The 27,381-nt window shown below is 35.1% G+C and overlaps 1 protein-coding gene and 1 long non-coding RNA gene across 2 annotated transcripts in view; one reads left to right on the forward strand and one right to left on the reverse strand.

Moving 5' to 3' along the window:
- Window positions 1-1,779: 1,779 nt before the first annotated feature.
- Window positions 1,780-25,026, reverse strand: LOC123566637 (uncharacterized). The gene is made up of 4 exons (XM_045360923.2): window positions 24,298-25,026; window positions 6,915-7,065; window positions 5,693-6,086; window positions 1,780-4,255 (listed from the first exon to the last, which is right to left on the reverse strand). Exons 2-4 carry the CDS (start codon window positions 7,057-7,059, stop codon window positions 3,919-3,921), a joined length of 876 nt encoding a protein of 291 aa, XP_045216858.2. The 5' UTR covers window positions 7,060-7,065; window positions 24,298-25,026; the 3' UTR covers window positions 1,780-3,918.
- LOC128559009 (uncharacterized) overlaps window positions 4,819-27,381 on the forward strand; it is a 62,330-nt gene continuing 39,767 nt past the window's right edge. Inside the window, exons 1-2 of the long non-coding RNA XR_008372016.1 lie at window positions 4,819-4,868; window positions 7,155-7,369. This is a non-coding gene — a long non-coding RNA (uncharacterized LOC128559009). The remainder of the gene's footprint in view (window positions 4,869-7,154; window positions 7,370-27,381) is intronic.

The raw sequence follows: 27,381 nt of genomic DNA on the forward strand, positions 1-27,381 counted from the left end.
TCTAGGTCGAGTTTGAATATGGGTCATCTGAGATCAAAAACTAGGTCACTAGGTCAAATTAAAGAAAAACCTTATGTATGCGATAGAGGCTGTATTTTTCAATTGATATTCATGAAATTTCCTCAGAATGATTGCCTTGATAAAATCTACGTTGAGTTTGATTATGGGTCATTGGACTCAAAAAGTAGGTCACTAGGTCAAATCAAAGAAAACCCTTCTGTATGCGATAGAGGCTTTATTTTTCAATTAATCTTCATGAAATTTGGTCAGAATGATTGCCTTGATGTAATCTAGGTCTAGTTCAATTATGGGTCATCTGGGTCAAAAAGTAGGTCACTAGGTTAAATCAAAGAAAAACCTTGTGTATGCGATAGAGGCTGTATTTTTCAACTGATCTTCATGAAATTTTGTCAGAATGGTAGCCTTGATGAAATCTAGGTCAAGTTCGAATATGGGTCATCTGGGTTTAAAAACTAGGTCACTAAGTCAAATCAAGGAAAAACCTTGTGTATGCAATAGGGACTGCATTTTACACTGGATTTCATAAAATTTGGTCAGAATGGTTGGCTTGATGAAATCTAGGTCAAATTCGAATATGGGTAGTCTGGGGTCAAAAACTAGGTCACTAGGTCAAATCAAAGAAAATACTTATTTATACTCAAGATTTTTTGCTCCAATTTTAATGATAATTGGTCAGAATATTTTTTTCCATGAAATCATTAGGTCAAACATGTTTACACTGTTATGGTGTGTTATGGTGTGTTTCTCAGGTGAGCGACCTAGGGCCATCTTGGCCCTCTTGTTGTTGGGTTTAACCGAATTAATGTCACATCAACACAGTAGATCATATTGCAACTTCCAAACGTTTCATGTTGAAGGAAGACTCCCGGTGCCCCTCTTGAACATTATTTCAGGTGTAGGCAGGCACATGGGAGAACTACAGACCTTCCATAAGCCAGCATGATGGCTTTCTATCATGAAAATCTTGTACACTTCAAGCAAGGTTTCATAACAATAGCTGTGAAGTTGGAAAGCTTTGAAGAGATTGACCTTAACTACTCTGCCATGGAGGCCCCCTACCATGCTTTGACCTGTTTAGAAGGATATGTACTTATCATTTGTTATTTCCAAAAGAAATCAGTAGAAAATCTTTGATATGGAATAGGCCAGTTAAACATTGGTTGTGCAACTGATTGCATAGATCAGGAATATTGCTTGTTTACATGCATACACTTGTGCCATAGTTTATTATTTATAATCAAAACAGTTTGGGGAACCATTAATAAATACATTTGATCTTTCTTTTTTTATTAAAAAGGAAGGGGGTGCTTATGGGGTTTTGTTTTTTATCTGTTACGGAATTTTCAACTGCCATAACTTATTCCTCAAAAGAGGGGCCTCTGTGGATGAGTGGTTAAGGTGGTCAACTTAAAATCACTTGTACCCCTCTCTGATGTGGGTTTGAGCCTCACTCAATGAGTTGAATTCTTCCATCTAGCTGGCTAACAGAATGTTGATGGTTCTATCTCAGTGCCCCTCCCAATCCTGGGTTGATGAAATAATGCACAGACACCTAGAGTCTTTCTGTGCCATCAAAAGCTGGAAAATTGGTGTCAGTGTGAGTTTAACCCCTCACTCCCCTCCCCAGCCCATCAGAAAGCACTAAAAATTCCTTAAACATTTATACATTTTGAAACTGTAATAAACAGAAATGCTACCTTAAACACCATTTTAAAATGTTAAGATACATACATCGAAAGTCACAAGATATAAGATATAAATTGTATCCTTGATTTTATTTATAAATATATGTATTATTTACATACATGACAATGTTTCCGGAGTAAAGATACAACAATCTTTTGATCACAAGCTTCAAAATTAAAATTGTTGTTCTTGATGATGATGATAATAATGATGATGATGTCTCAGATGATTAAAATCTTATCTAATATGATGACAATGATGATGATAACAGTGATGTTGAAGACAAACAAACCATGTCCATTTAGATGATGGTAGTGATGATTATGTAGGTAATTTTAATGTAATTCATATTATTTACAGCTGCAAAGTTGTGCTATTTACTGGTTAAATTTAAATTAAAACTAATGCTTAATTTACTTTCTCTAAAATTTGCCATTTTTCATGCTTATACATGTCTCTTGAAAATGGTACAAGTTGCATGAGAACTCGTACAAAAGTGGGCAAAATGTATATTATATAAAATGTAGGCCCAGAATAATCAGTTTTCCAAGTCTGAAATTTAGTCTACGATTTCAAATAGCCTAAAGTTCAAATTCCTGTAAAAATAATGCAGTTTTACCGCTGAAAATATGCTGGCCTTTTTGTTAGTACAGGTATTATCATCTGACAAAGTTTCATGAAAATCTGTTTGTTTTATGAAAAAGACTGCCAAATATTCAGTTTATCATAGCTGTGTTTATATTAAATGCGGAATACCGAAACTTTGCTCACATGCATATAGCTGGTGCAAAAATTCATAATACTCCGTTGTTTTTTTTTTAATGATCGAGCAAAAATGAAAATTTAGCACTCTAAATGCTACTGAATGTACCCAGCTTAAGATAGACATGTACGTTTGGATCTGGGTTTTTTTACTACAATTGAGAAATTGATTAAACTCGGGTTTTCAGAACTTCATATGAATATACTCAAAATACTTAAAAGTTTGTGCAAACAAGAACATGGTGCTAGATGTTTTTTCCTAGACTGATTTGGTCCTCCAACAAATTTTTGTAATGGGAGTCTATGGGAAAGTCACAAATTTTAATGTCATTTTCGCAGATAGATTTTTTTTCTACAATACGTAGATTTTACTGAAACTTCTCACAGTCGTAAAGAAACATATTGTCTAATATGGTGAAATAAAATGTATTTCTGTGCACCTGTTTTTGAGATATTTTCCCTTTACTAAAGAGATTTACACATTTCGAGCTGATTTTATGACATTATTTGGAATAATTTAACATGTCCAACGTTTTCATATCATATAGATAGTAACATTGTCGTTTTAATAAATTTACTCACAGGTTGCCGTTAATTCATAAAAGTATTTTCATTTCCATATTTAAGCCATTACCTCACGTTTATCAAATGTTCAGAACTGTCTTAATGTTGTATTTGTAGAGATTTATCACTTCTCGAATAAATTGACTTTGTATTTTTTAAATAGGCAGAACACAACTGCAAAATCAAAAACAAGATTTAAGAATTCTCTCGTTTTGATGTGAAAAACATTGGTTGTTTTTTTAACTGAAATGTTTCTGGAACCTGTCAGCTTCCACACACATTATATTTACCCTTTAAAATAAATTCTTTACTATTTTTGGTGTTATACTATTACAGAAGTTTAAATAACGTGCATCTGTATCTGTCTACATTATCAAAATAAATAAATGAGCTATATTCCGATAATTTTAGTGTCACTTTTGTTTAATGAAAATAAGTTCGTTCATTTACAACTCTGTGCCTTGGCCATTTATTTTGTCATATCTCATGGAAGTTTTTTTTGTTGCTATCACAGACAAGTTTTTTGCGTATGTGTATCTCAAATGTACACACTGACAATGCAAGCATTTTAAAAAATCACAATATAAGTGTTAAAACAAACATAACTGGACACTATGTCTGACATTATGCTATACATGTAATACTGTTTCTATAAAGTTGAAAAATAGCCAAGTTTTTAACAGAACGTCAATGGCTGCATATAACGATTTTTGTCGTCAATAATATAAATGGCATCATAATGCAAATTTCCTTTTTCCACGGCTGCATGAAAAAAAATCCTGAATTTAGCCAACTGTATTTGGAAATTAAATTCATTTTCTTTTTACATAGTCCGTGGTTGCGTAAAACTATTATCTTTTATGTAAGTCCACAGCATTGTTTATCTCATTTCTTTTGCGTGCCAACTATGTTGAAATTAAAGGCTCCAAGAGTCTTTCTGGTACCCAGTCTACCACTTACAGTTTTTGGTCTATTTATATACTGCAGCAAGGGCGGAGGTGGACGGGAGTGACTGTATTCTTGAGACAGGGGGTGCGTCCTAAAACTTTGGACTTTAAATCCATTTGTAAGCCAACTGCTATATTTTTGCGAGTATTTTGGATAGTGTTGAATCAACGTTTGTGTGTATCCGTTAACCATTGATAACGGCGGACCGTTTGACATGAGATTTCCTTGCAGTGTGGTTTTCGGTTTCGTCCGATTTGTCAGCCGATAGTTGATTCTGAAAATGAAATAAAAACAGCTAAAAACAGCTATATGGCGTTTCATATAAAACTGCCATTACCACGAATATAGAGCTTGGTTGGTTGTTGATATTATCATTAAAAGCAATAAGAATATGTATGATACTTTTCCCCTGGAAATTTTCGGAATAGGGTTTTCAAGAAAAAGAAATTTAAGATACACAACCTGCGATATTTATATGAATACAGTTAAACTGTACATAACCGTATGCAACCAAAGACTTTATAAACACTATGTCAACCAAAGACTTTATATATACTCATAGGCGTAGGAGCCGAGGGGACAGCCTTCCCCCTCCTCCCCCAAAGCTAGAACAAGTGGGCCGAACTATAGTTTGCCCCCTCCCCCCCATTATTTTGAAAAAAAGATTTAACTTGCAGTCTAATATAACATTTACTTAGTTTCATATAATTCTTTTCAACCCGATTTCTGATTTGCATTTGACATTTCCTTGCATTCTGACTTGTCTCTTTCCGTAAGGCGAATATTGAAACCATGTACGCGTCAAGGATTGTTCGATTATATTTTATAAAAATAATATAAAACGAGCGCATCACTACAGTTCCGGTTCGAGCGTCTGCAAAAACGATGTAAGTATTTAGCCTGTTTACGAATGCGTAAACGTTATGTATTTACATTTTTCATTGACTGTTCAATAGGAATAATATTTCCACAACATTTTATCACAATTAGACAACTGCAGCGCTATTTGATTGTATTTTCAGGGCTTCAGCCGGAGACTGTAAAAAAAGAAAGAAAACAAATGGCACGCTTGATTAGAACAATACATATTTTGACCGATTAAGTTACACTGCAGACCTTTCAGCGCGTAGTCGTAAGTCGTACACGTATAAAGGTGGCCTACGGCCCATTTGGCCCCTGGACAAGGCTTTGTCATGAATGCACCGGGAATTCCTTGCCAGCCACCGGACCCCCTGTCGAAAAGGTTTGGCCTCCCAAAGTTAAACTCGCTCCTATGCATATGCTACTATATGACAATAGTAAAAGACATAATTATAGATGTAGACAGTAATTTGGACCATACATGCTTTACCGAGTGTATTAGGTACGGGTATCCCGTCGTTTATATGACTGGAAAAATGTTGAAAAAGACGTTAAACCCGAACACACACACACACACGTTAATTAGACGACCAATGTAACAGAATAAAATTTGAGGGGCCTACCCCGTCCACATTCCGATGTTATTAATGAAAAATTTAGCTCAAGGCAGCGAATGAAATATTTTCAGTTTCGTTTTTTTTTTCTTTTATGAAATAAAGACACTTGCAAGTTTAAAGAATGCCTAAAGAATTGTGCAAAAATATCTTTAAATACAGTAAATGAGAAAAAAATCCGGACAAGTTTTGGAGCAAATTCGATATTAATGTGTTGATAGTTACGTAGAATTTACCTTTCTTTTAAATCTTTTTCTTCTACATTTGTTCTATTTGTTACAACCAACTCGAGTTTGTCTTTGAAATCATCTTGCCAAGAGTCTCTGTAATCTGCAGAGCTGCCAGCATATCTGGCCCCAGGCGGCGTCGATTTTACACGACGCATGCGCGATTGCAATTTCCTGCGTTGGTGCGCAGAAACGAGCACGCGCTGTCGATGCAGATCCTCGTGGTAGTCATTGTTATGTCTGTTGAAACATAACTGGGCAGTAGGTGACAACTTTATCGCTTCCTCCGGATTGAACTGACTGATCAGCGGAGTTGGGGTGTGAAATTTGTCGCTATAATAATCTACACTTGATCTGGAACCACGTGGAGTGCACGTGCTAACTACACTCAGTATAGCTTCCTCTGAAGAAAAACGAAAATAAATAAATCAAACAACTTCTGAATCAAAGCTAAAATTCAGTACCTGCTTATAAATAGTTGCATCTTCTCGTGAACAAATGTCATTTTTTGTTTGTTTTGAGTTTAACGCCGTTTTTATTAGTACATATTTCAGATATGTGATGGCTGACAGTTAACCTAACCAATGTTCCTTGATTCTTATCAGTACAAACCTGTTCTCCGCAAGTAATAACCAACTTTTCCACATGAATCAGAGGTGGAGTACAAATGATTTCAGACACAATGTCTTTTATCAAAGCGTCACAAGGAAAAAACGCCCCGCCTAGGGATCGAACTTAAGACCCCGCGATCCGTAGATCTACGCTCTCCCTATTGAGCTAAGCGGATGGGCCGTAATGAATATCTCAATTCGATTCTCAGTCAGAGATTGACTAGCTTCTTTTAATAACAATACAGTTCGTCTGAAGTCATTCTTTCAATCATTTTAAATTAAAATGGGATTGTTTCAATATTTCAAAGGTTGACAGTTTGAGTATATGGCGGAATGTAAGGCAGCCATTTCGAAACTCACGACGATAGGTACCAATAAAGTTCCGTTTAACAAATATTCAATTCTGGTTGTACTTGATTATGCATTTCAATTTTTATCTCTTTTGAAGCTCGCCATGTCCTGTACACGTCTAGTCACGTACAACTAGAGTTTTAAGGTAATCGAATGAGACCGTATTACTAGCTACTGCCACAGTTGATGAATGTTAAAAGATAAATGTTCCAGGAATATGACCTTCCAACGAACCTTCGGACGTTTGTTTAAGTTTATAAGAATATAACCTTGGTTATTTGTTCCATTTCGTGTTGCCTGCTCACTGAGGTCCTGCACGGCTGGGTGGTACAACTCCCGCACAGACCTAGGTCGACCTGGTGTAAGTGTCCTTGGCGAACCTACCCAGTGGTCCCTAGCACTTTCTACATGCATTTAAATCTGAAAAATATTGTATAAGTAAGGTTTACATGTATTCATTGTTCACCAGATTAGAAGAACTTCTTAATAGTTCTGCTTTCCATTTGTAGGGATTGCAGAAGCCACACAGATAGAGTTTAGCCTGCGACCACCTACATGTCGGAATAGATCCACGTCCGAAACGGTCATAGAATTTGAAGAAGTATCCAAAAAATATGTTTGAAAGGTACTTCCATTTTCAAAAACTATTAGGGGTAGCCATGAAAAATCTTCATCTACAAAAGAATGCCACAGCGGCCGAATAAAGGAAGTGACCTTTGAAGAGGTAAGCAGTCTATTCGTTAAACCTTTATAACTAATCTGTGCTAACGAAACTGCTGTCTTGAACACGTCTAACTTCACAGTGTTTCCGTTAGGACTGAGGTTATCTTGATGTCGCTTTGTCAACAAGTTAAAACGCAAAAGAACACGATTGTACCTATAAAGACACCGGTTGGCTTTACATTTATTATCATACATTTTAAACATTTATATCACTACGTAATGTGTCTTCGCATAGTAGCTGTGATATAAAAGCAGTTAAGGCTCAAATCCATTAAATGTAGGTACTGCGAAAATGACCAGTGGTACAGTGTTACTGGCTTTTGATTTGTAAGATATCTTAATAAATAATCCAAAAATATTGTGCAAAAAGTAGTAAACCATTGCAACCTTTATGAATAATGGCGAAGATCAACATTCTCCCTGCTTTTTTACCAATATCTAAAGCTTACTCTGCTTAATTTCTGTAATGGACTTGTCCATCTTGCAAATTGGACAGTACCATTAACTGTTAAATGGGGTACATACCAAAAAGATACTGACTGAATGGCGAACAGTGCAGATCATGATCAGACTGCACAGATATGCAGGCTGATCTTGATCTACACTGGTCGCAAAGGCAGAATCAACCGTGCCCAGCATGATAAGGGCTAACACTTGCTTACATTCATTTTACCATTGTTTGATTATATCATAATTATTGAATATTATATACACATTCTATGGCAAACTTTTGGAAATGGACATGCTAAAAAATTTCACCCAAACTGTGGGTGACGGTACCTTTAAAGTATAATCTATTTTAGAACATTATTACAAAACCGTAAGACATAAGATTTAGTTCAAGTAGTGCAACTGTGTTTTTTTTTCACCAACTGTTTTACAAACTTCATTAGCTTTATCCGTACAAATCTAATCCGCATTATCCACAATGGTAAACCTACATACATTAGAAAGCACAGCAAATATTTGTTTTTACAAAAACTTTTGAGACGTTATTAGCAGAGCAGGTTACGCAAACATTTCCTATTTCCAATGTTTAAACAGTTGCTTAATTGATAATAATGTTTGTTATAACTAAACTTAAGATTATTGTTGTCACCACGTCCGTTCGATATGTAACTCGCCGCGTTCAAAGAATCCATCTTGCAGGGCAACGAAAGTTTTGTTGAGAAACACGACGTATCTTTTTTCGTGAATCATGGGAGAATTCTTGCCACTTTTTGGAAATTAAGATAAATATTCAAAAGCAGGATAAAAATGTACATTACGTTGTAACAATGAAAATATAATATACTTGAAAAAGGCTGTACAGTAGTATATTAATTTGCTATATATTCTGTATAAAATTAACAATATCTGAGAACTGTAACACATAGCCAGGACCATTTAAAAAAGAAGTATAATTATTGCGGGGAGCGATGGTCTAGTGGATAAGGTGCCTCAGCTCATCCCAAAGGTCGTGGGTTCGAGCCCCACTGGGGTCACCACTGCGCTTTCTCATATGACACCAGTAATGGTTTTTCCAGGGTGCGGATTCGTGGTGGTTCAAAAAAGCTTGAAGCTTATCACAATCGAGCTAAAACTAATTAGTATAAACTAAACTAAAATCACCAAGAAAAGTAGGGATCATTAATTCTAAAAGAGATTTTTTCTCTGACAGGTCAACACTATGGAATATATTCCAATGTGGGTATGAACACATGAGTATTAAGGTTTGTTTACATTTCTATCAAAATGTTAAGTATAGGTTCACAATGAAAAAAACAAAACAACAGGAACTGGCTTACATAAACTATGAACTTCATTGAGAATGCCACTGTTTAAATGGGGAAAATGAGGATTTTTTTTCTTTCCGCCATTATCTGATAGCCCGGAAGTGCTGCTTCGTTACCTATTTAGTACGGTAATCTAAGTTTTGGTCTGTCTGGCGTTTTGTACAAATGTAGTAACACCGTGAGAGCTTTTGACATCCAAAATTGCGACTTGATAAATTGATCAAAGTTAGAATGATAAACAAAAATCAAGCATGTCTCGACAGACCGGTATTACGATAGAATTTCTGTTTAAAACAACGAAAAAGACCGAAGCTTTCGAATACCACCTGGGTTTTTAACCTTGCTTTCTATGTGAGCAACTGGAAATGAATTGGCAAGCTGAGAGCCAGCTATTGCAAATTGTAAAAAAACAACAAAAAACAAAGCGAAAGTTTTCTTTTTTTCTAGTACTGGTAACCGGTCGATTGTATACCAGTATGTTTACTTCAGAGATCTTTCAGACTTAGTTTTATTGAACATTAGCACAACAAATGGGCCAAGGGCTAGCTTTTACAAAAAAACAAACCTTGTGATGTATTTATCCTGGCAAAATTGATGCATAGGCGCTGATGTTAACACCGGCAGCGGAAATGTGTATTGTTTCCAAAGTAGATTTGGGGAAAGGATTGATTGCAAAACTTCCATATTTAGTCGATGTATTTTTTTTCTAGAAATTATGATTATCTGTTCTGCAAGGTCTGAAGTCTGGTAGACAAAGAACTTGTTACAAAGGATGTCTGTTTAAAAATTGGTTTTTCCGGTTATTAACAAAAAATACAATAAAATCATTAATGTTAGAAAGAAAATGTGAAGAAAGACACGAAAATAAAGTATATCGTTTATTTTTTTATGAATTAAACATCATGGCGCTAATGGACTTATGTTGACATTTTGTTACCGTCTAAACTCAAGATTTTAAATATTTCTTTCTTTACTTCCGGCACGTCTATACGTGGTGTTCCAATACCGTCATAACTTGCATTAATCTATATATAATTTCAAAATTCAATCTGATTATAGAACAAGCTAGGAAACGCATTATCTGCATAGACCTTGTGACAAATAACTTTTGATAAATTGATAATCGACTGGTTACAATAAAAAGCTATGAAATGAGTAAATTTCCAAAGAGTCGAGCGTAGTGACCAAGTGGTATATGTATGACTTGACATAGAAATCAGGAGTACAAGTTCGATCCTCTGCTCCTTCGGCTAAAATTAGTAACATTATCGGACTGGCTATAAATCGCTGTCATGGGTAGGGTGCTGACCCAGTGCATGTTAAAGAACACGAAGTAAGCTTCTTCTGTACCTTGCACTATAAAAAATACTTAAAATGACTAACCTTTACATTCTGGTAGCCTCTTCTATAGCAACCGATGTCGCTTGGATATTGTCAGTAAATTAGTTTAATAGTGAAATAGTAGTAATTTTAACAGTAAAACTAGGAAGTTAGCTATAATGCTCGTTATTGGCTTTACCCTTACCCTGATAAATTTCTATAATGAAGTTGTCCATTTTTTAATTCGGACAGTGCCATTATAACTGTTAAAAGGGATGCTTACCAAAAAGATGCTGATTGAACGGCGAACAGTGCAGATCTTGATCAGACTGCAGGCTGATCATGATCTACACTGGTCGCAAAGGCAGAATCAATTTTATCAGATAACAATAACTGTTTTATTGTGTTTATGTTTAATCTTCGTTGTGATCCACTTTTCATGACGTTAATTTTAATCTTAAAAACAAAACAACAACAAAATGTAACCAACCTGCCGTTGAGCAATCACTAATTCCTTTTAAAATGTTCCCTTTTAAAAATGTCTGCTTATATATATATATATAAATTATATTTTCTCATAAAAAATCAAGCAGGAATATATCGTATTTATATATATAAAATTAGACTATAAAATTAGAATGTTTCGAATTATTAATAGGGCTTGTTTGTTTAACTTTCATTTGAAGCGAAAGGATTTGTGATCCGTATTTAGCTTTAACAGTCATTCCGCAATAATGAGATTAAAAACTAAGCCTACGGTCCAAGCATAACATGGCGCCTGAATTTTAGTATTAAGGTATTTCAACATGTTAGAATCTAAGAATAAAAATATTTCTACAATGTAGAATTTTGTTATAAAACCTCTGGTTATTTTTCTTCAAATTTTCATTGTGTCCCGAGATGTTGGAGTTCGAAGATTGTGTTTGATTTTCAGATTGACAGATTTGAAAAAAAAAGCGAACCTCCAACTGAGCAAACTAGAGAAGGAACATGAATAGCTACCTTAAGTATTTTTAGTGCACTAAAGTTAAATTTCTGGGTTGAATACAAGTGTCGTGAGGTGATTCTATTTTCTTTTCTATCTTCCCTATAACAAAATACAAGTGCATTCAGATTAGAATATATTACTGTCCATCCCTTAATATAAAATTATGTTGACTTTAAGCTGCTGACTTACCGCGAAATACTCAGTAGGTGCGTTCGTTTCGAATTTCTTAAGAATTCCTTGTCTGTAACAATTCCAGACCGTTCCATCAGATTACGTAGCCTACGGAATTGGTCGTAATAGTGAGCGATTTTGCTATGTGAAAAAAGAAATGTCATCATCACTGATTTTTACTGTTCCATTTATTCTTTATTTATATATGTTTACACACGCTGTATTCAAGTGTTACAATGATAACTGTAAACATTGGTTGAAGATGTGAATTGAAATATCTGGCTTGAGGTAATTGTTTAGGCAGTAACGAGGCTCTGTCTAGTTACTGCAAAAAAAGAACAAAAAGAAAAACAACAACCCCCCCCCCCCCCAAAAAAAAAAAATAAACAACAACAACAACAACAAGAACAACAACAACATTTACCATCAAGCGAGATATTTCCATCAGCACGTTCTACTACTGACAGATTATTTTTCTTGCAAGTAATAGCGAGCTCGAAGAGCAGGCCCAAAGAATCGAGCTTTACGGTAACGCAAGTATACTTGCACACTTGGTGATGGATTTGAAAAGTTTCGTCGGAAGTTTTTAAAAAGCGCACCCTAGCGGATAAGTGCTCATAGGAAGTACTTCTTTCCGGAGTGAATACAGAACTTCATTCAATTGCTAAAAAATATTCATCACTCAACAATAATGAAAGAATGATTTCAAGTTGTTTGAAAAAAATATTATTTTCATTTAAAAGATCAAGCATCGGCCAGAAAATGGAAAAAATATCATTAATAAGCAGAAAGAAAAGGGAACGCGATAATGACGTCACCGTGACACCGGCTTCCCATTAATTTTGCAACGTATGACATTCACTGTTATAGGTACGGTGACACTAAATGTAGACTTTTTCAAGTGAATAGGTTCTCCTGAATTCTTGTGAGTAGTGAATAGTTTCTTTGTGACAGTGATGCATATATTTTTTTAGCTTAATCCGATTTCTTTGAGCTCGCTTTGAGGCTTTGCCTTATTTCATATTAGTAGAAATGAAATAAAATGAATGCTCTTCTTTTAAGCAGTATTTATACTAGCATATGAATTTATGCATTCATTCAAAAATTACAGCACATGAGTCATCTTTCACCGCAGACAAAACACGGGAAAATCGTGTCTAGCACGCAATAAACGAAGGTCAATCATGTTTGTAGTGATGTACGTGTTGCTGCGTCTACTGAATGTGTCTTTTCTTTTTGGACACTCTTAACATTGAGGTTTGAGTAACTTGTGCCCTATGTGGTTCTGGGACGATCTGTGTATGGAAAGAATTGGAACCACTGCCCTACCCTTGCATGATCCATGCCGTGAATTCCCAGTCAAAATTACCACTTTAGATTTTCGCAGTAGTGAACTGTGGCAAGTCTATATCTGCATGTAGTTTTCGTGTGGCTATCGGTGTGTAACATTAACGTATTCGCATTGACCGTTAATTATAGACTATAGCATTTATTTTTATTCATCGGTATTTAACAAGTTAGAAGAGTTAAAGACCCACCAATACCTAGTGGTCTACTATTTCCTCCCACATGAACTTTGTGCAAATAATTCTGGTAATACTGGTATCATACAGTCAACTATTCTACAAGATGACAGGTGGACAAGCTCAGTCCGGTTTTCATAACTTCATCTGCAAACTTACTCAGTCATTCTCTTCTCAGTATAGTTTTATAAAAAAATAGAATAATAACTATCTTACACTGTATATAGAAACAAAGTGTGATCTAAACTCACCTTAATACATGAAGTGCCGTGTATACTACTACATTAATTGAATAATATATTTAGTAATACATTGTCTTAGCCTTATATCTGTTACTGTCAAACTGTAATTAGACACTTGTCATTTCTCATTTCTCCATACAAAAATGTATAATTACAATTATGGAACAATCTGACTGAAGTACTTGATCTTCTAAACGAAGATCCGAGAATGACCCATTCTTAATCGTCTTCTGTATATTTTTGATTTCCAGAATTGCTATTTTTATTTTCGCAATTCTATTTTTTTATTTTAACCAATCAGCCGACTTGTTTGAATGTCAAAGATTAAGAAAAATGTGTAGGCTGTCAGGGACTCGAATCCGGGACCAGTCTCTTACAGAGCAAGTGCTCTACCGACAGAGCTAACGCTTTACCGACAGAGCTAACCGGCTGACACTTTACGTAATAAAAAATATACTATCAAAAACCCAGTCAAAATATAGATTTTTTATTCTCACAAAATGTTGTAAGTAAGTAAAAATGTGTAGGCTGTCAGGGACTCGAATCCGGGACCAGTCGCTTACAAATTTTTTATTCTTGCAAAATGTTGTAAGTAAGCCTTCTGCCTGGCTAACGGAATTGTCGTCAGAACGAGGCTATCAATAGCACGTCTTCAGATCCTAAGTATAGCGTAACAGGAGATGTACTTTAGTCAGACAGCATTATGGAAATACAAAAGGTTACAGTTAGTGGTGTGTCTTTAAGGTAACTTGACAATAGCCACTACTGACCTTGACATTTTAAAGGGATAAGTACAAATATATATATATATAACTCTCAAAGTTAGAGTTGAAGCTCAAACAAGAGATGGCACTATTAGTGACAAACGCCTCCAGAGGTTTGTCCAAGAATGCTACAGTTCGATGCGCAAAATATGCCAGAATAGTTAAGGTATGACTAATTTTCCGACAAGAGAAAAAATTTCTCCGAAGGTAACCTTGACCTTAGAGCTAGGGTCTGGGTCTTGAACATGACACACTAACTCATCATAGGGAAAATTGTGACAAATAATGTTTGATGATGACAGAGTTATTGACTGGACAAGAAACATAAATTTTAGCTTTTTAATCAAAGTTTGACTTTGACTTTGAAACTAGAGATTTTGGACTTGCGTCTGACACGTCATTTTAATATAGGGAACGTTTATACCATGTAATTTTAAAATGTCTTCATCGACGGAATAGGTATGGAACTGACAAGAAACACTTCATGCAAACCGATAACCTCTAAATGTGACATCGATCGTGGAGCTAGTGGTCTGGTTGTTATGCACGACACGTTTTCTCGTTTTCGGGGAATATTTCTGCTAATTAATTTCGAAATTTCTTGATTAATGGCAGAGTTACGAACCGGGTATGAGACAGACCCTTTTAACCTTTCACTTGACCTCTAAGTGTAAACTTGATTTTGGAGCTAGGGGTCTGGGTCTTGCGTGTAGTCATTTTGTGGGGTCGAATCTACGTGAGTTTTTTTTCATGTTTATTCTTTGTGTGTGTTTGTGTGTGTGTGTTTTTTTTTTCTTCTTTTCGTTTTCATTTTCATTCCCATATTTTTGTTTCTTTCGTTGATGGTTTGTATTTGTATGGTTGCCTTTATATAAAACAACAGTATGTTTATTATTTGCATGGCTTAAATGCATGCATTTAGTCAATATCATTTTGATATAATGGTAAACTTTTCTGATCTGCCATGTCGGCTTATGATACTTCTCTGTTGTGTTGTCACATAGTTCAGGAAGGAATCTAAATGTTTAGTAATACGAGAAAAAAAATAATGTCGATGGTGAGTTTCGAACCAACACGGTAAAAGATCTGTTTAACATGGACTGTATGCTTTACCACTGAGCTAATTGCAATTGGTACAAAATCTTAGAATATTTAGATTGTAACATGATTAATGACAGAGTTACGAATCGGATATGAAACAGACCCTTTTAACCTTTCACTTGATTTCTAAGTGTAACTAGGGGTCTGGGTCTTGCGCGTAACACATTGTCTCCTTATGGTAAACACTTATGCCAAGTTGTTTCAAAACCCCCTCATGGATAACAGAGTTATATATCGGACACGTAAAGATCTATTATGATATGACTTCTAAATATGACACTGACCTTGGAGCAAGGGATCTGGGTCTTGCGCGTGACACATTGTTTGATTATAGTTACCATTTACGCCAAGATATTTCAAAATCCCTCCATGGATAGCAGAAATTTGGATCGGACACAAAAATAACCCTGTTAACACCTTGACCTTGGAGCTAGGGTTCTCATTTTCAAGTGATAAACATTTATGCTAAGTACTTTTAAAACCTCTTGATGAATGGCAAGGTTACGATCCGGACACAAAACAGACCGTTTGACTTCTAAGTGTGACCTTGACCTTGTAGAAAGGGGTCTGAGTGTTACACATTAAACGTCGTCTCATTAAGGTTAATATATTTATGCCAAACTATTTCAAAATTTCCTTCATGGATGACAGAATTACAGCCCGGACAAGAATTTACAAAGTTACGGTCGGCATTAAAATCAAAGAACATACTGTAGTGTTTACAAATAAAAAGTTATTTGCTGAAACATATTTAAATGATGTAAGGATGTTATCATTAAATAAAATCCTAAAATTATTTTTTTTCCTGAAATAGATATTGATATATACTTAATCACTTGATAACAACATAATATATTAGGCCCTAACAAAATCTGAAAAATCCCTCAGAAGCAACGAGGACAAAACAAGTAGTAAATATTGCAGACCCGATTTGACTTATAGTTGGTTTAATTTGTACGCTAGTCAGCAGTGTACATGTATTTAGATAATTTACAACCATGCTTTGCACGGAATGAATTTGCAACCATGCTTTGCACGGAATGTCATGGATCAGAGGGATAGACTGGCTATATTCATCACTAAAACCCGGCAAACTGTATGAAATCTAAAGTGGTAGGATATTCATGGCATGGTAAGAGGCGACTAATAGGGTCTTAACACTTGGATTTGCAGTAACTCTGTGATTCCAGCAGGTATGCAGATTTTGATTCCATACCTCATGTTTTCATTTTGATGTAAATGAGATATGGAACCAATATTTGTAGTCCTGTTTGGCGCTATATAACCTATACTGTGTTGGTGCGCCGTAAAACCCAAATAAATAAATAAATATTGGGTAACTTGTTCACAGAAGCAAAAATTAAGTACTAGTATGACTATTTGATTAATGTACTATTTACATTTTTGTTCATGTAGTTACATTGTGTATATTAAGATGGTTGTGATTGATTCTTACCCTCGAAGAAATACATGTACATATCTTTCTTGCATGCCGAACAGGAATTTCCCGTGTTTTTGCCAGTGCTTACTGATGTAGGAGTTGCTGTAATTTATGAATGAATACATATTCATAATAGTCTATAATAAGACTATAATAAGACTGTGCTAAAGAGAAAAGTATTTGTTTTATTTTATTTCTTCTATTTATTAAAGAATGCAGTACGCAAGAAAAAGAATTTTTCACTAGTTGAAGGGGTGGATGGAAATATCTGGCTCCGTTTTGCGGTAACTCCACAGAGCCTCGGTATCATCGTAACAGTTAGCCTCAAGACAGATTTTTCCATCCTTTCCTTCAACCAGAGAAAAATTCTTATAATCTGTCAATCTGGAATATCTAGAATCTAATTCCATTGAAACACGCTAATCGAGCACACCCAATATGTTGTGAGCGGGGGACAGGCTTAGTCGCACTCGGGTCTCCGTAGGTTTATTTAACTGGATGAAACAAAACTGAATTACAGTTTAATAATTATGCTCATACAATGAATGACCCTTTCAGTGAAATTAAATACCTGCACCTGATATATGATCCGTGTATATGCTAATTATTGTGACAACGCCGATTATAACTAGCTCTTTTGTCAAAATTATAATGAAAGAAATCTTTATCTCATTTAAAATTTTAAACACGACTTTTACTGTTTAAAATATCTGAATATGTAAAAAGTCTTTCATTAAAATTTGTTTTTAAGTCCTTGACTTATACGCAATTTTAAAACCACTTCTTTGATAGAAACTGAATAATTTGACCGGACTTTTAATGATTTTGAAACTGATAATGGTTATGGAATTTTCGTCCTTTGTCATTTATGTTATTAAAGCTTAAATATATAGATTAAATACATTGCCAACAGCTAAGTAAAATAACCTTTAGAAAGGAAAACAGACTATTATATAGTTAGCATTAAGCCTGACAGAACTTCAATTATTAAAGGAAATTCGAACTATTTCAATATTGCCATTATCCCATATTGTTATCGCACAGTTTTTTATCAATATTCCAAGTGTTTTGTTCTGTACAAAATAAAGCAATGTGTTCTCCATGATAACCCGTTTTAACTAAACAGGTTCGTGTTTCGTGACAACCAGTCTTGATTTAAAGGTGCACGTGAAAATCTGTCTGAGAAGTTTGTTTCAGCTTCAGAGCACTCCGTGATAATATTACCACGCGTGTGATATTCAGTTTGTTTCAGTCTCGAGGCGCTCCGTGATAACCGGTGTAGAGAAGTTTGTTTCAGTCTCGAGGCGCTCCGTGATAACCGGTGGAAAGAAGTTCGTTCTAATTTCTAGGTGTTCCGTGATAACCGGTCTAAAGAAATTTGTTAAGACTCAAGGCGCTCTATGATAACCAGTGTAGAGAAGTTTGTTTCTTACGGCTTACGGAAGATCGGTGGTTCTACCCAGGTGCCCGCTCGTGATGAAATAATGCACGGAGGGGCACCTGGGGTCTTCCTCCACCATTAAAGCTGGAAAGTCGCCATATGACCTATCATCCAAAAAAAAAGGAGTTTGTTTCATGCTCAAGGCGCTCCGTGATAACCAGTGTAGAGGAGTTTGTTTTATGCTCAGAGCGCTCCGTGATAACCAGTGTAGAGGAGTTTGTTTCCTGCTCAAGGCGCTCCGTGATAACCAGTGTAGAGGTTTGTTTCATGCTCAAGGCGCTCCGTGATAACCAGTGTAGAGGCGTTCGTTTCAGTTTCAAGGCGGACCGGTTTTGAGAAGTTTGTCTCAGTTTCAAAGTGCTCCGTGGTAACCGGTTTTGAGAAGTTTGTTTCAGTTTCAATGTGCTCAACCGGGTTTGAGAAGTTTGTTTCATTCCTAAGGTGTCCGTGATAATTGGTTTTCATTTCAAAATGATTCTAAACTTGATCGTTGTAATTTCAAAGTGTTCCGTGATTTCCGGTCTAGAGAAGTTCATTTAAATTTTACGGTGTTAGGTGATAATCAATTTGTTACCTGACAACCAGCTTAAGTAGTCTCTAACTGAGTTTGTACGTTTTTTTTTACTTCTTTGTTCTTTGACGACCAAACTAAATTAGATATAGTCTCGTTTTATCTTTGTGAACCAAACTAAGTTTGTTCGTTTTTACTTCAAAATGTACTTTGACAACCCAGCTAAACCAAGTTGTTATTTAACCTTGTAAACCTAACTAAGATTCTTCGTTTTTTACTTTAAGATATTATTTGGCGACCAAACTAAACTAAGTAGTCTCGTTTTAACTTTGTAAACCAAACTAAATTTGTTCGTTTTAACTTCAAGATATACTTTGATAACCAAACTAAACCAAGTAGTTTTTTAACTTTGTAAACCAAACTAAGTTTGCTCGTTTTAACTTAAGATATTATTTGGCGACCAATCTTAACTAAGTAGTCTCGTTTTAACTTTGTCAACCAAACCAAGTTTGTTCGTTTTATGTTCAAGATGTTCTCTGACGACCAAATTAACTAAGTAGTCTTTTTTAATTTTGTCAACCAAACTAAGTTTGTTCGTTTTAACTTTAGGATGTTCTTAGATGGCCAAACGAAGTAGTTTCGTTTTAAATTTAGTGTGTTCTTTATAACCAGACTTAGAAGAGTAGTTTTAGAAAATTAATGTTGATATTTTGTAGACTTAAAACATGTAGGTCTGCAGGCACGGAAGTCCTTTTTTCATTGTTTCATGTAAAACTTTAACTCTCCGTCTGTCTATAACCAGGGTGAGTCGGTTTGACGGTGTTTGTCTCTAGTTACGTTATGTGTGCTCATTGTTTCCACAGATTATACATTTACTTTTAAGGCCTATGCTATTTTGAAATTATGAATTAGGTGGGTGGGGTACATGATATTATTTCTGATGAATTTCGAAGTTACTGTAAAACAAACGTTAATCCAATGTGACAATACATCAAAACCATGAAGTGCTGAACTCTTACTTTAATTTAAAAAGTAAAGTGGGAAAAGTTATCAGTATGTTCGTGTTACAATTTTCGGGGTAAATATTCTATGTCATCGTGCATAACTGCGAAAAACTATAACATGCATAATAAAGCTAAACTATCCGTGTAAATGAGCTGAGAGCTATTTTTCTATTTCCGTTTATTACTTTCCTAAAAAACACATTACAATTTACCAGGTGTTGGCAAAATTTGTCATTTTTGTGCACATGCCTTTACACATGAAAGAAGTCCGAACTATAGGTATGGTGTGCGAGAGGGGCCTGGGCGCTTACGTAGTGCTCATTTACAGGAATTGTACTGCTCACATATATATGAATTTTATAGGTAGATAAAATTATTTATGTCATTGTTGTACATTTGGAGCAAATCGGTCCTATTCTGAAATATGTTAATTTATATACTACGGTAAAAGCCAATCAATGAATTCCTTTTATACTGTTGAACCAATCGTGAAACGGCATCTTCCTTCTTCGTCAGCATTCAAGAGTGAATAGCACGCTTCTTTCTTTAATTTTATTTTGGCTAATTTCTTGTTTTATCTTACCACCACATCTCAATCCGCCTCCTCTTTCAAGTGACAATTTTCTGATTTTGATAGATTTCTCTTAATAGGCAAATTCATCTACATTTCTTGATATGCTTTCGGTGGTTATATCCGCCCTAATATGTGAATATATATATTTGTTATGGTATTGGACTGTAATTCCATTCAGATATGAGAACATATCTATTTGTTAAGGACGGTATGTTTCGCCCAGATACGTGAAAATATAAATTTGTTAAGGTATCTTTCGACGTATTATTTAGCATGGATGATTTGAACTGTGAATATAATTATACTTTTTACACTTAACATTCAATTCCACGAGTACACACACATATACATATATATTTATCTTTACCCTTTATACAATAGGAATATGTTTGTTTTACCTGTAAGATTAAAGCATTAACCCCTCGTGAAAAAATAATGCATGTGGCGTTCACTGTTGATTTATAATTGTAATATTATATTTTGACGTTACACTGAAACAAACAAACCCTTTTTGCATATTCATTTATATAAAACAAACAAACAAAAACGGGAACAATGTTTATTTTGTTTGATTGAGAGTAACACCGAAACGACACAATGAACTTTCCCCAGGTTTTGTTGGTGGGGAAAGGCTACAGGGGTCCCTCCAGACATTTTTGAGGCTCAGACTAGTACCTAGATCGAGACACTAACTTCAGTTGGATGGCTTCCTTACGTGAAAAGTTTCACACCTCAAGTGGGTTTTTGTTCCCACGTCGGTGATGGGCGAGGAATTCGAAGTCAGCGACCATGACCATCAAGTTTTTCTTTTGCAAGTATAAAACATAAATATTCAATTAAATTTCGTAAACATAACTGATACTCTCAATGACATTTACCACGTCGGAAGTTACAAATGGTTTGCCGAATACACCATACTTTTAAATACAAAAGTTTACACACAATGTGGGTCGGAAAGCACGAAATTTACGTTCTTGAACGTATATGTGAATAGTTACCTTTGAAATGTAAACAAAGGCATAAAAGTAACTGTTTTCATGTTCGTGGTAAGGATCGACTTGTGATTGTCAATGTTCCCGATACGGAATATATATGAATGTATAAACACGAGCCGTTTCAATTTACAGGACATACAAGAACATAGTAAGCGGTTGTTTATTTATTGTATTTATGTTCTAGTAACCTTTGACACTGATTTCGAGGACAGACCGGGTTTGTGACATATACATGTCTGTTGTTGGGCTGGAAAAAGATAGATCCAAAATTTAAACTAAAAGCTATATTGCATAAATTTTTCGTTATTTCTGTGCATACAATTCGGTTGTTTGAAGGTTAGAATATCAGAAAATTACAGGAAATAAAACATGTCTTTGAAAAAGTACCGATCTTTCATCATTTGTTTGGTTGGCGCATGATTACAAATTTAATGTTAGTAGGCCGTGATGTCCATGAAGCCGTGTAAAGTGATAATTTTGATGACACGTTGGTTTTATTTTGTAATTGTGAGTGATCGTTAAGTGATCAGAAAGATCGGACAGTGGGATGTTATAAAAAAGTGATGTTTTATTTAGATTAGAAAGTCAATCGTACTCTACAATAAGGAACTCTAAGGTAAAATACTCCTTTTATTTCGTTCACTGAAGAAAACATGGCGGACATAGTTTTGTAAAAGAGCGGTGCACGTGTGATTCGTGTAACATAGTTTAACGGCGTTTTCTTAGAAAACTAACGCTCAGCTCATTTACACTGACATATCCTTGATTGAAGAATATATATATTGTATATATATGAGAGACTTACGGTACCAAATAATTACCCCGAAAATTTCTATGCATTTTCTTCTAGTGTACTGTTGGGACATGGTTTTGAGTGTCATTGATACTTTATAATTTATTCGGAGATACATTTTCTTATAAATATTAGTTTCTTTTCGATCCCCGTGCATTTCTCGCGTTGTTACAACAATCTCAGTTTTACGTAGGAAGTTTGCATTGTCGAAATAGCATAGTCCTTAACTGAATTGTAATCGCTGTTGAAGCCTTGTACATGTCCACTGTATATGGTTAAGTCGTAATCTTTCGTGGGGGACTAAGTTTCGTCGATTTCATTGTGTAGTCAATCGACGAAACTATACCTCATCGAAGCCGTAAAAATCCCATTAATTCAAGGTCGAACTCTGCGAATTTACATGCCCACGAAATTGCTGTTTTGGCCAAACCCCACGAAATTCTGACGCGTGAAATTTGATGATTTTACAGTAATTGTTTTTAGAGATAAAGAGCACCATAACTGTGTTCTTGTTATCGCGTGCAGTTTGATATAAAATCGAACGTCTACTATGTTGGGCCATTTAAAAGATATAAAATACACACTGTCTTCTTTTTATCTATAGGATAAAAGTAAAATAATGAAAAGCACACTTCCATAAACTATCCTGTGTATTGATTCTTAAAACGTGTATCGATTGCTTAATTGAATTAATAATTTACATTTAACAAGAAGTTTATGCCAATGAAATTACTGTTACGTTCACGTAATCCGTAACAAGGGATTTTTACTTTGGTTATCATTTATATTGCACTTGAAGGGGTATGATCTTGGACAACATTAAGTCTTTAGAATAATCTTAATAGTTTTAAAATCATCATAAAGTCATACTGTAAATTTTAGTCATATTTGGGCCGAAGAGTGTATATCAATGCCCTCTTTGCTACCATGTGCATATAAAATTGTCAGAATACATTGTTGGTCTACGGATCGAGAGGTCGCGAGTTCGATCCTCGGGCGGGGCGTATGTTCTCCGTGACTGTCTGATAAACGACATTGTGTCTGAAATCATTAGTCCTCCACCTCTTATTCATGTGGGGAAGTTGGCAGTTACTTGCGGAGAACAGGTTTGTACTGGTACAGAATCCAGGAACACTGGTTAGGTTAACTGCCCGCCGTTACATGACTGAAATACTGTTGAAAAATGGCGTTAAACCCAAAACAAACAAACAAACAAACATTGATATGTATAATCTTTTGAAGATATTACTGTAAAAATTCCATAAGATAAGGAATTGAAATCACAAACGGTCCTACTTTCATTCTACTTTCATCCTTGGTCTTCTGTTAAATGTATTTTTGCAAGCAAAGAAAATAATATCATTTAAATCTTGATACGGAATGGTCCAACCAAACTGTAAGTTACTTGTTTAGAACCAACCCTTAATCGCATATTATCAGCTGAACAATAATTCAATAGGCTAATAAATAAAAATGTGTAACGTTTCGTGAAAAAAAATAGCACCAACGATATTTTATTTTATTTCATTCATTATAGTTCACCTGGGATGCAGACCTTTTCACTTATAACATTTTTTCACGATTCCTTCAGATTTTGGCGTTTTTTTTTTCTGCAGAGGAAGGCGGTCCCGGGATAGTAAAACAGAAGGCCTCTTAAAATATATGATTTGAAAAATGAAGTTTTGTTATGGTGGCCTATTGGAAATGTTTTATTACACTCAATAAACGCTAGACTACGAAAGTAGAGTCTGTCGGCCCGATCCAACGCTTTTCCAACTAAATTTACAATCTTTCCTGTAAGAGTTCCGTTATTATTTATCATTATTTTTATTACATTTATAACTATTTCTTCATTATTATTATTATTACATGTGTGATCATCGTCATCAACATTATCGTCGTCGCCGTCGCCATCGTCGTTATCATCATCAGCAACGGGACTTCTCGTGAATTGTGGTTTTGTTCTTGCATGATCCAAAAAAACAACAACCCAAAACACTATAGTTTTGAAGGTACCTGGGGCGGAAGTAGGAGCATTTTAAATCTTTAAAATTATAAATTTGTTATTATTATTATTGTCAGAACTGTTCGATCCACCTATAGTCAGTAACAGGGTTTTTCATGAATTGGGGCTTGATTTTGCGAAATCCAAATACAAGTACCATTTTATAACTCTTGGAATGTGGTAGTATTTAAAAAGTACATGTAATTCATTCATGTATAAAATATATTTTCATATTTCTGACGATATTTGATGACCTAACGTGTATTTGACAATTTACTTACCTTGTAAATGTGTTCAAAATTCCACTTTAAAAAAGATGAGTGGCACTTCATCCGACTTTAAGCACAGATAACATAAACCATAGATCCATATATTTTATAAAAAATGGCAAAGTTTTTTAAATGTCGGCAGTGAATGGCGGTCATTAGAGTTATTGTTCAACTTTGTGAAAGCCCGTTCTGTTTGTTTAACTATCCATATAAAGTTTTAATGGCTATCCTTTTGTTAAACATAATTTACGTGAAATAATTTCTCCTTTGCCAATTAAATGCATCTATAGAATTACCTTTAAATTATTCTTACAATTAAACAGAATTTCCATTCCTATAAAGAATAGTCAATGCACACAATAAAATCCGCATTGTAATACCTATATCTCACAGCGGCGGTGTTTTTTCTTTTAAAGATCACTTTTAATTTCACAGATAAGGGAAATCAATAATTGATCAGAAATTAGGTTTAAATAAATGGAAATATTGAAAGTTGGAATTAAGGCACAAATCCTCCGATCTTGAAAAACTGTAAAATTAGTACTTAAAATTCCCTGTCACACATTAATCTAAATGTATTTAAGGCATTGACTATGGAAGAGTTTATACAAATATAAATACTTTGCCGCTCGCAGTAGAAAATCATTGAAAGCTTAAAGTGGTATCAGAATGTAATTCAATCTAGAGATAATAATATCGTATGCTATTTTTATGTTATATACTTTATGCATTTAGTTTTAAGATCAATTGTCATATTCTTTTTTACTACAACTTTTGTTATTTGGCGGCAATGTCGTGAATGTGTGAAATCATTTGCGCTAATATTTAAATTCATAGGGATGAATTTCCTTCCACTGGTTGAAGTAGTAGTTGGGAATATTAAACTTTATTTAGGTGATAACGAGGTCTCGACGATGGGACAGCACGACATTGATATCACATCATCGCATCGTATTGTTGTGCTGTTGCATCGTGTTGTCGTGTTGTCGCGTCGTGCTATCGTAGAGTCGCCTTTCCACTGCATGGTTCGACAGTACAGTGGCTCTATCGGAAAAGAAATACTTACCGTATATGTTACAATAAGGATTGTGGTACAAGTTTCTAAACTAGTTTTGTATCTATCCGACTGCATTTACTTGATGTTTTAAGAGTTAAGTGCTTTTGTTTGTCATGGTGAAAATTATAGGCGATCCATTTAATTTAAGGCATTCGGCGCATTTGTCTGATCAATAATGATGCTATATATTATAAAACTAGAATGTGTCTGTAGGACACAGGGTGTGCCCCCCCCCCCCACCCTCACTGGTACATTTGCCACAAATAAGGGGAAATCATTCAAATGTTTGCAGTCTTAATGGGGTATAGCCTCAAAATAAATTTATGAAATGGATTCATTATTCTATACCATATACTTTTTGAGCTATGAGCATCACAAACAAAAAATCCACTATTTTGACTATTTCAAGGACCATAACGCTGTAATAAACGCTAAAATTCTCAAGAAGAACGCCAATTGTGCAAGGTCACATTATGATAAAGACTCAAGCAAGGTTTTATCAATTTACATTAAATACTTTTTGAGTGAGGCACATAATTAGGTGAAAATGTGCATCTTTTGACTATTTCAGGGGCCATAACTCTAGAACTAGGGGGCGGACCCAGATGAAAAATAGGAGGTGCGCAAGTTCATATCATGATTAAGACTCATGCAAGGTTTCATGAATCTATATCAAATACTTTTTGAGCTAGACGTGTCACAAGGTGAAAATGTGCATTTTTGACTATTTCAGGGGCCATAACTCTAAATATAGGGGCGGAGCCAGACAAAAAATAGGAAGTGCACAAGTTCATACCATGATAAAGACTCATGCAAGGTTTCATCAATTTATATCAAATACTTTTTTGAGCTAGGCGTGTCACAAGGTGAAAATGTGCATTTTTGACTATTTCAGGGGCCATAACTCTAGAAATAGGGGGCGGAGCCAGACGAAAAATAGGAGGTGCACAAGTTCCTATCATGATTAAGACTCATGCAAGGTTTCATGAATCTATATCAAATACTTTTTGAGCTAGGCGTGTCACAAGGTGAAAATTTGCATTTTTGACTATTTCAGGGGCCATAACTCTAAAAATAGGAGGCGGAGCCAGACGAAAAATAGGAGGTGCGCAAGTTCATACCATGATAAAGACTCATGCAAGGTTTCATGAATCTATATCAAATACTTTTTGAGCTAGGCATGTCACAAGGTGAAAATGTGCATTTTTGACTATTTCAGGGGCCATAACTCTAAAATTAGGGGGCGGAGCCAGACGAAAAATAGAAGGTGCGCAAGTTCATATCACGATAAAGACTCATGCAAGGTTCCATGAATTTATATCAAATACTTTTTGAGCTAGGCGTGTCATGAACTTCGGACGGAAGGACGCACGGACGGATGGACGGACAAGAGCAAATTTATATGCCCCCACCACTCATGGGGGTGGGGGGGATGCACAAAAACACACTAATAGACAGTCCAAGGATCTATATATACTAAAAGGGTGCTGGATTTATTTTTGCGTCCTGGACTTGCTGTAATATATATATATATATATATATATATCGGAGCGTCTTCTGTATATTGCTTTATCCCTCTACAAGCTCTACAAGCATTACTAATTCGCCAATATCGGTTCCGGGTGTGTCTATAAATAAACTTACAATTGTGGAAATTGTTGGCATTACTAAACAAATAGTTTTATTTATCTATATTTTCGAGCATTTATGAAAATCGTGGACTGATGGCGAAACCATTGCAACTGTATATAAATAAGGAACAAGATACAATATTTCGAAATAGACAATTTTCGAAAATAACTCATAAGTTTTATGTACAAAAACATAAGATTGCAGTCGTAAAGACAAAAACGGGTACAAATAAACCGTTTGGCGGGAACACTAAATTCATTTATTGGATATTGATGAAAACACTTTGAAGAACTTTATAATCGGTGAAAAATACAGATATAACAAATGCATTGTTTTTCGCTCATTATTTTATACTTTCTCGATACCTGCGCCAGTTTTAAGCGAACCTTGACTATTTGTTTAAAGAG

The sequence above is a fragment of the Mercenaria mercenaria genome, chromosome 8, assembly GCF_021730395.1.
Source record: "Mercenaria mercenaria strain notata chromosome 8, MADL_Memer_1, whole genome shotgun sequence".
Taxonomy (NCBI): Eukaryota; Metazoa; Mollusca; class Bivalvia; order Venerida; family Veneridae; genus Mercenaria; species Mercenaria mercenaria.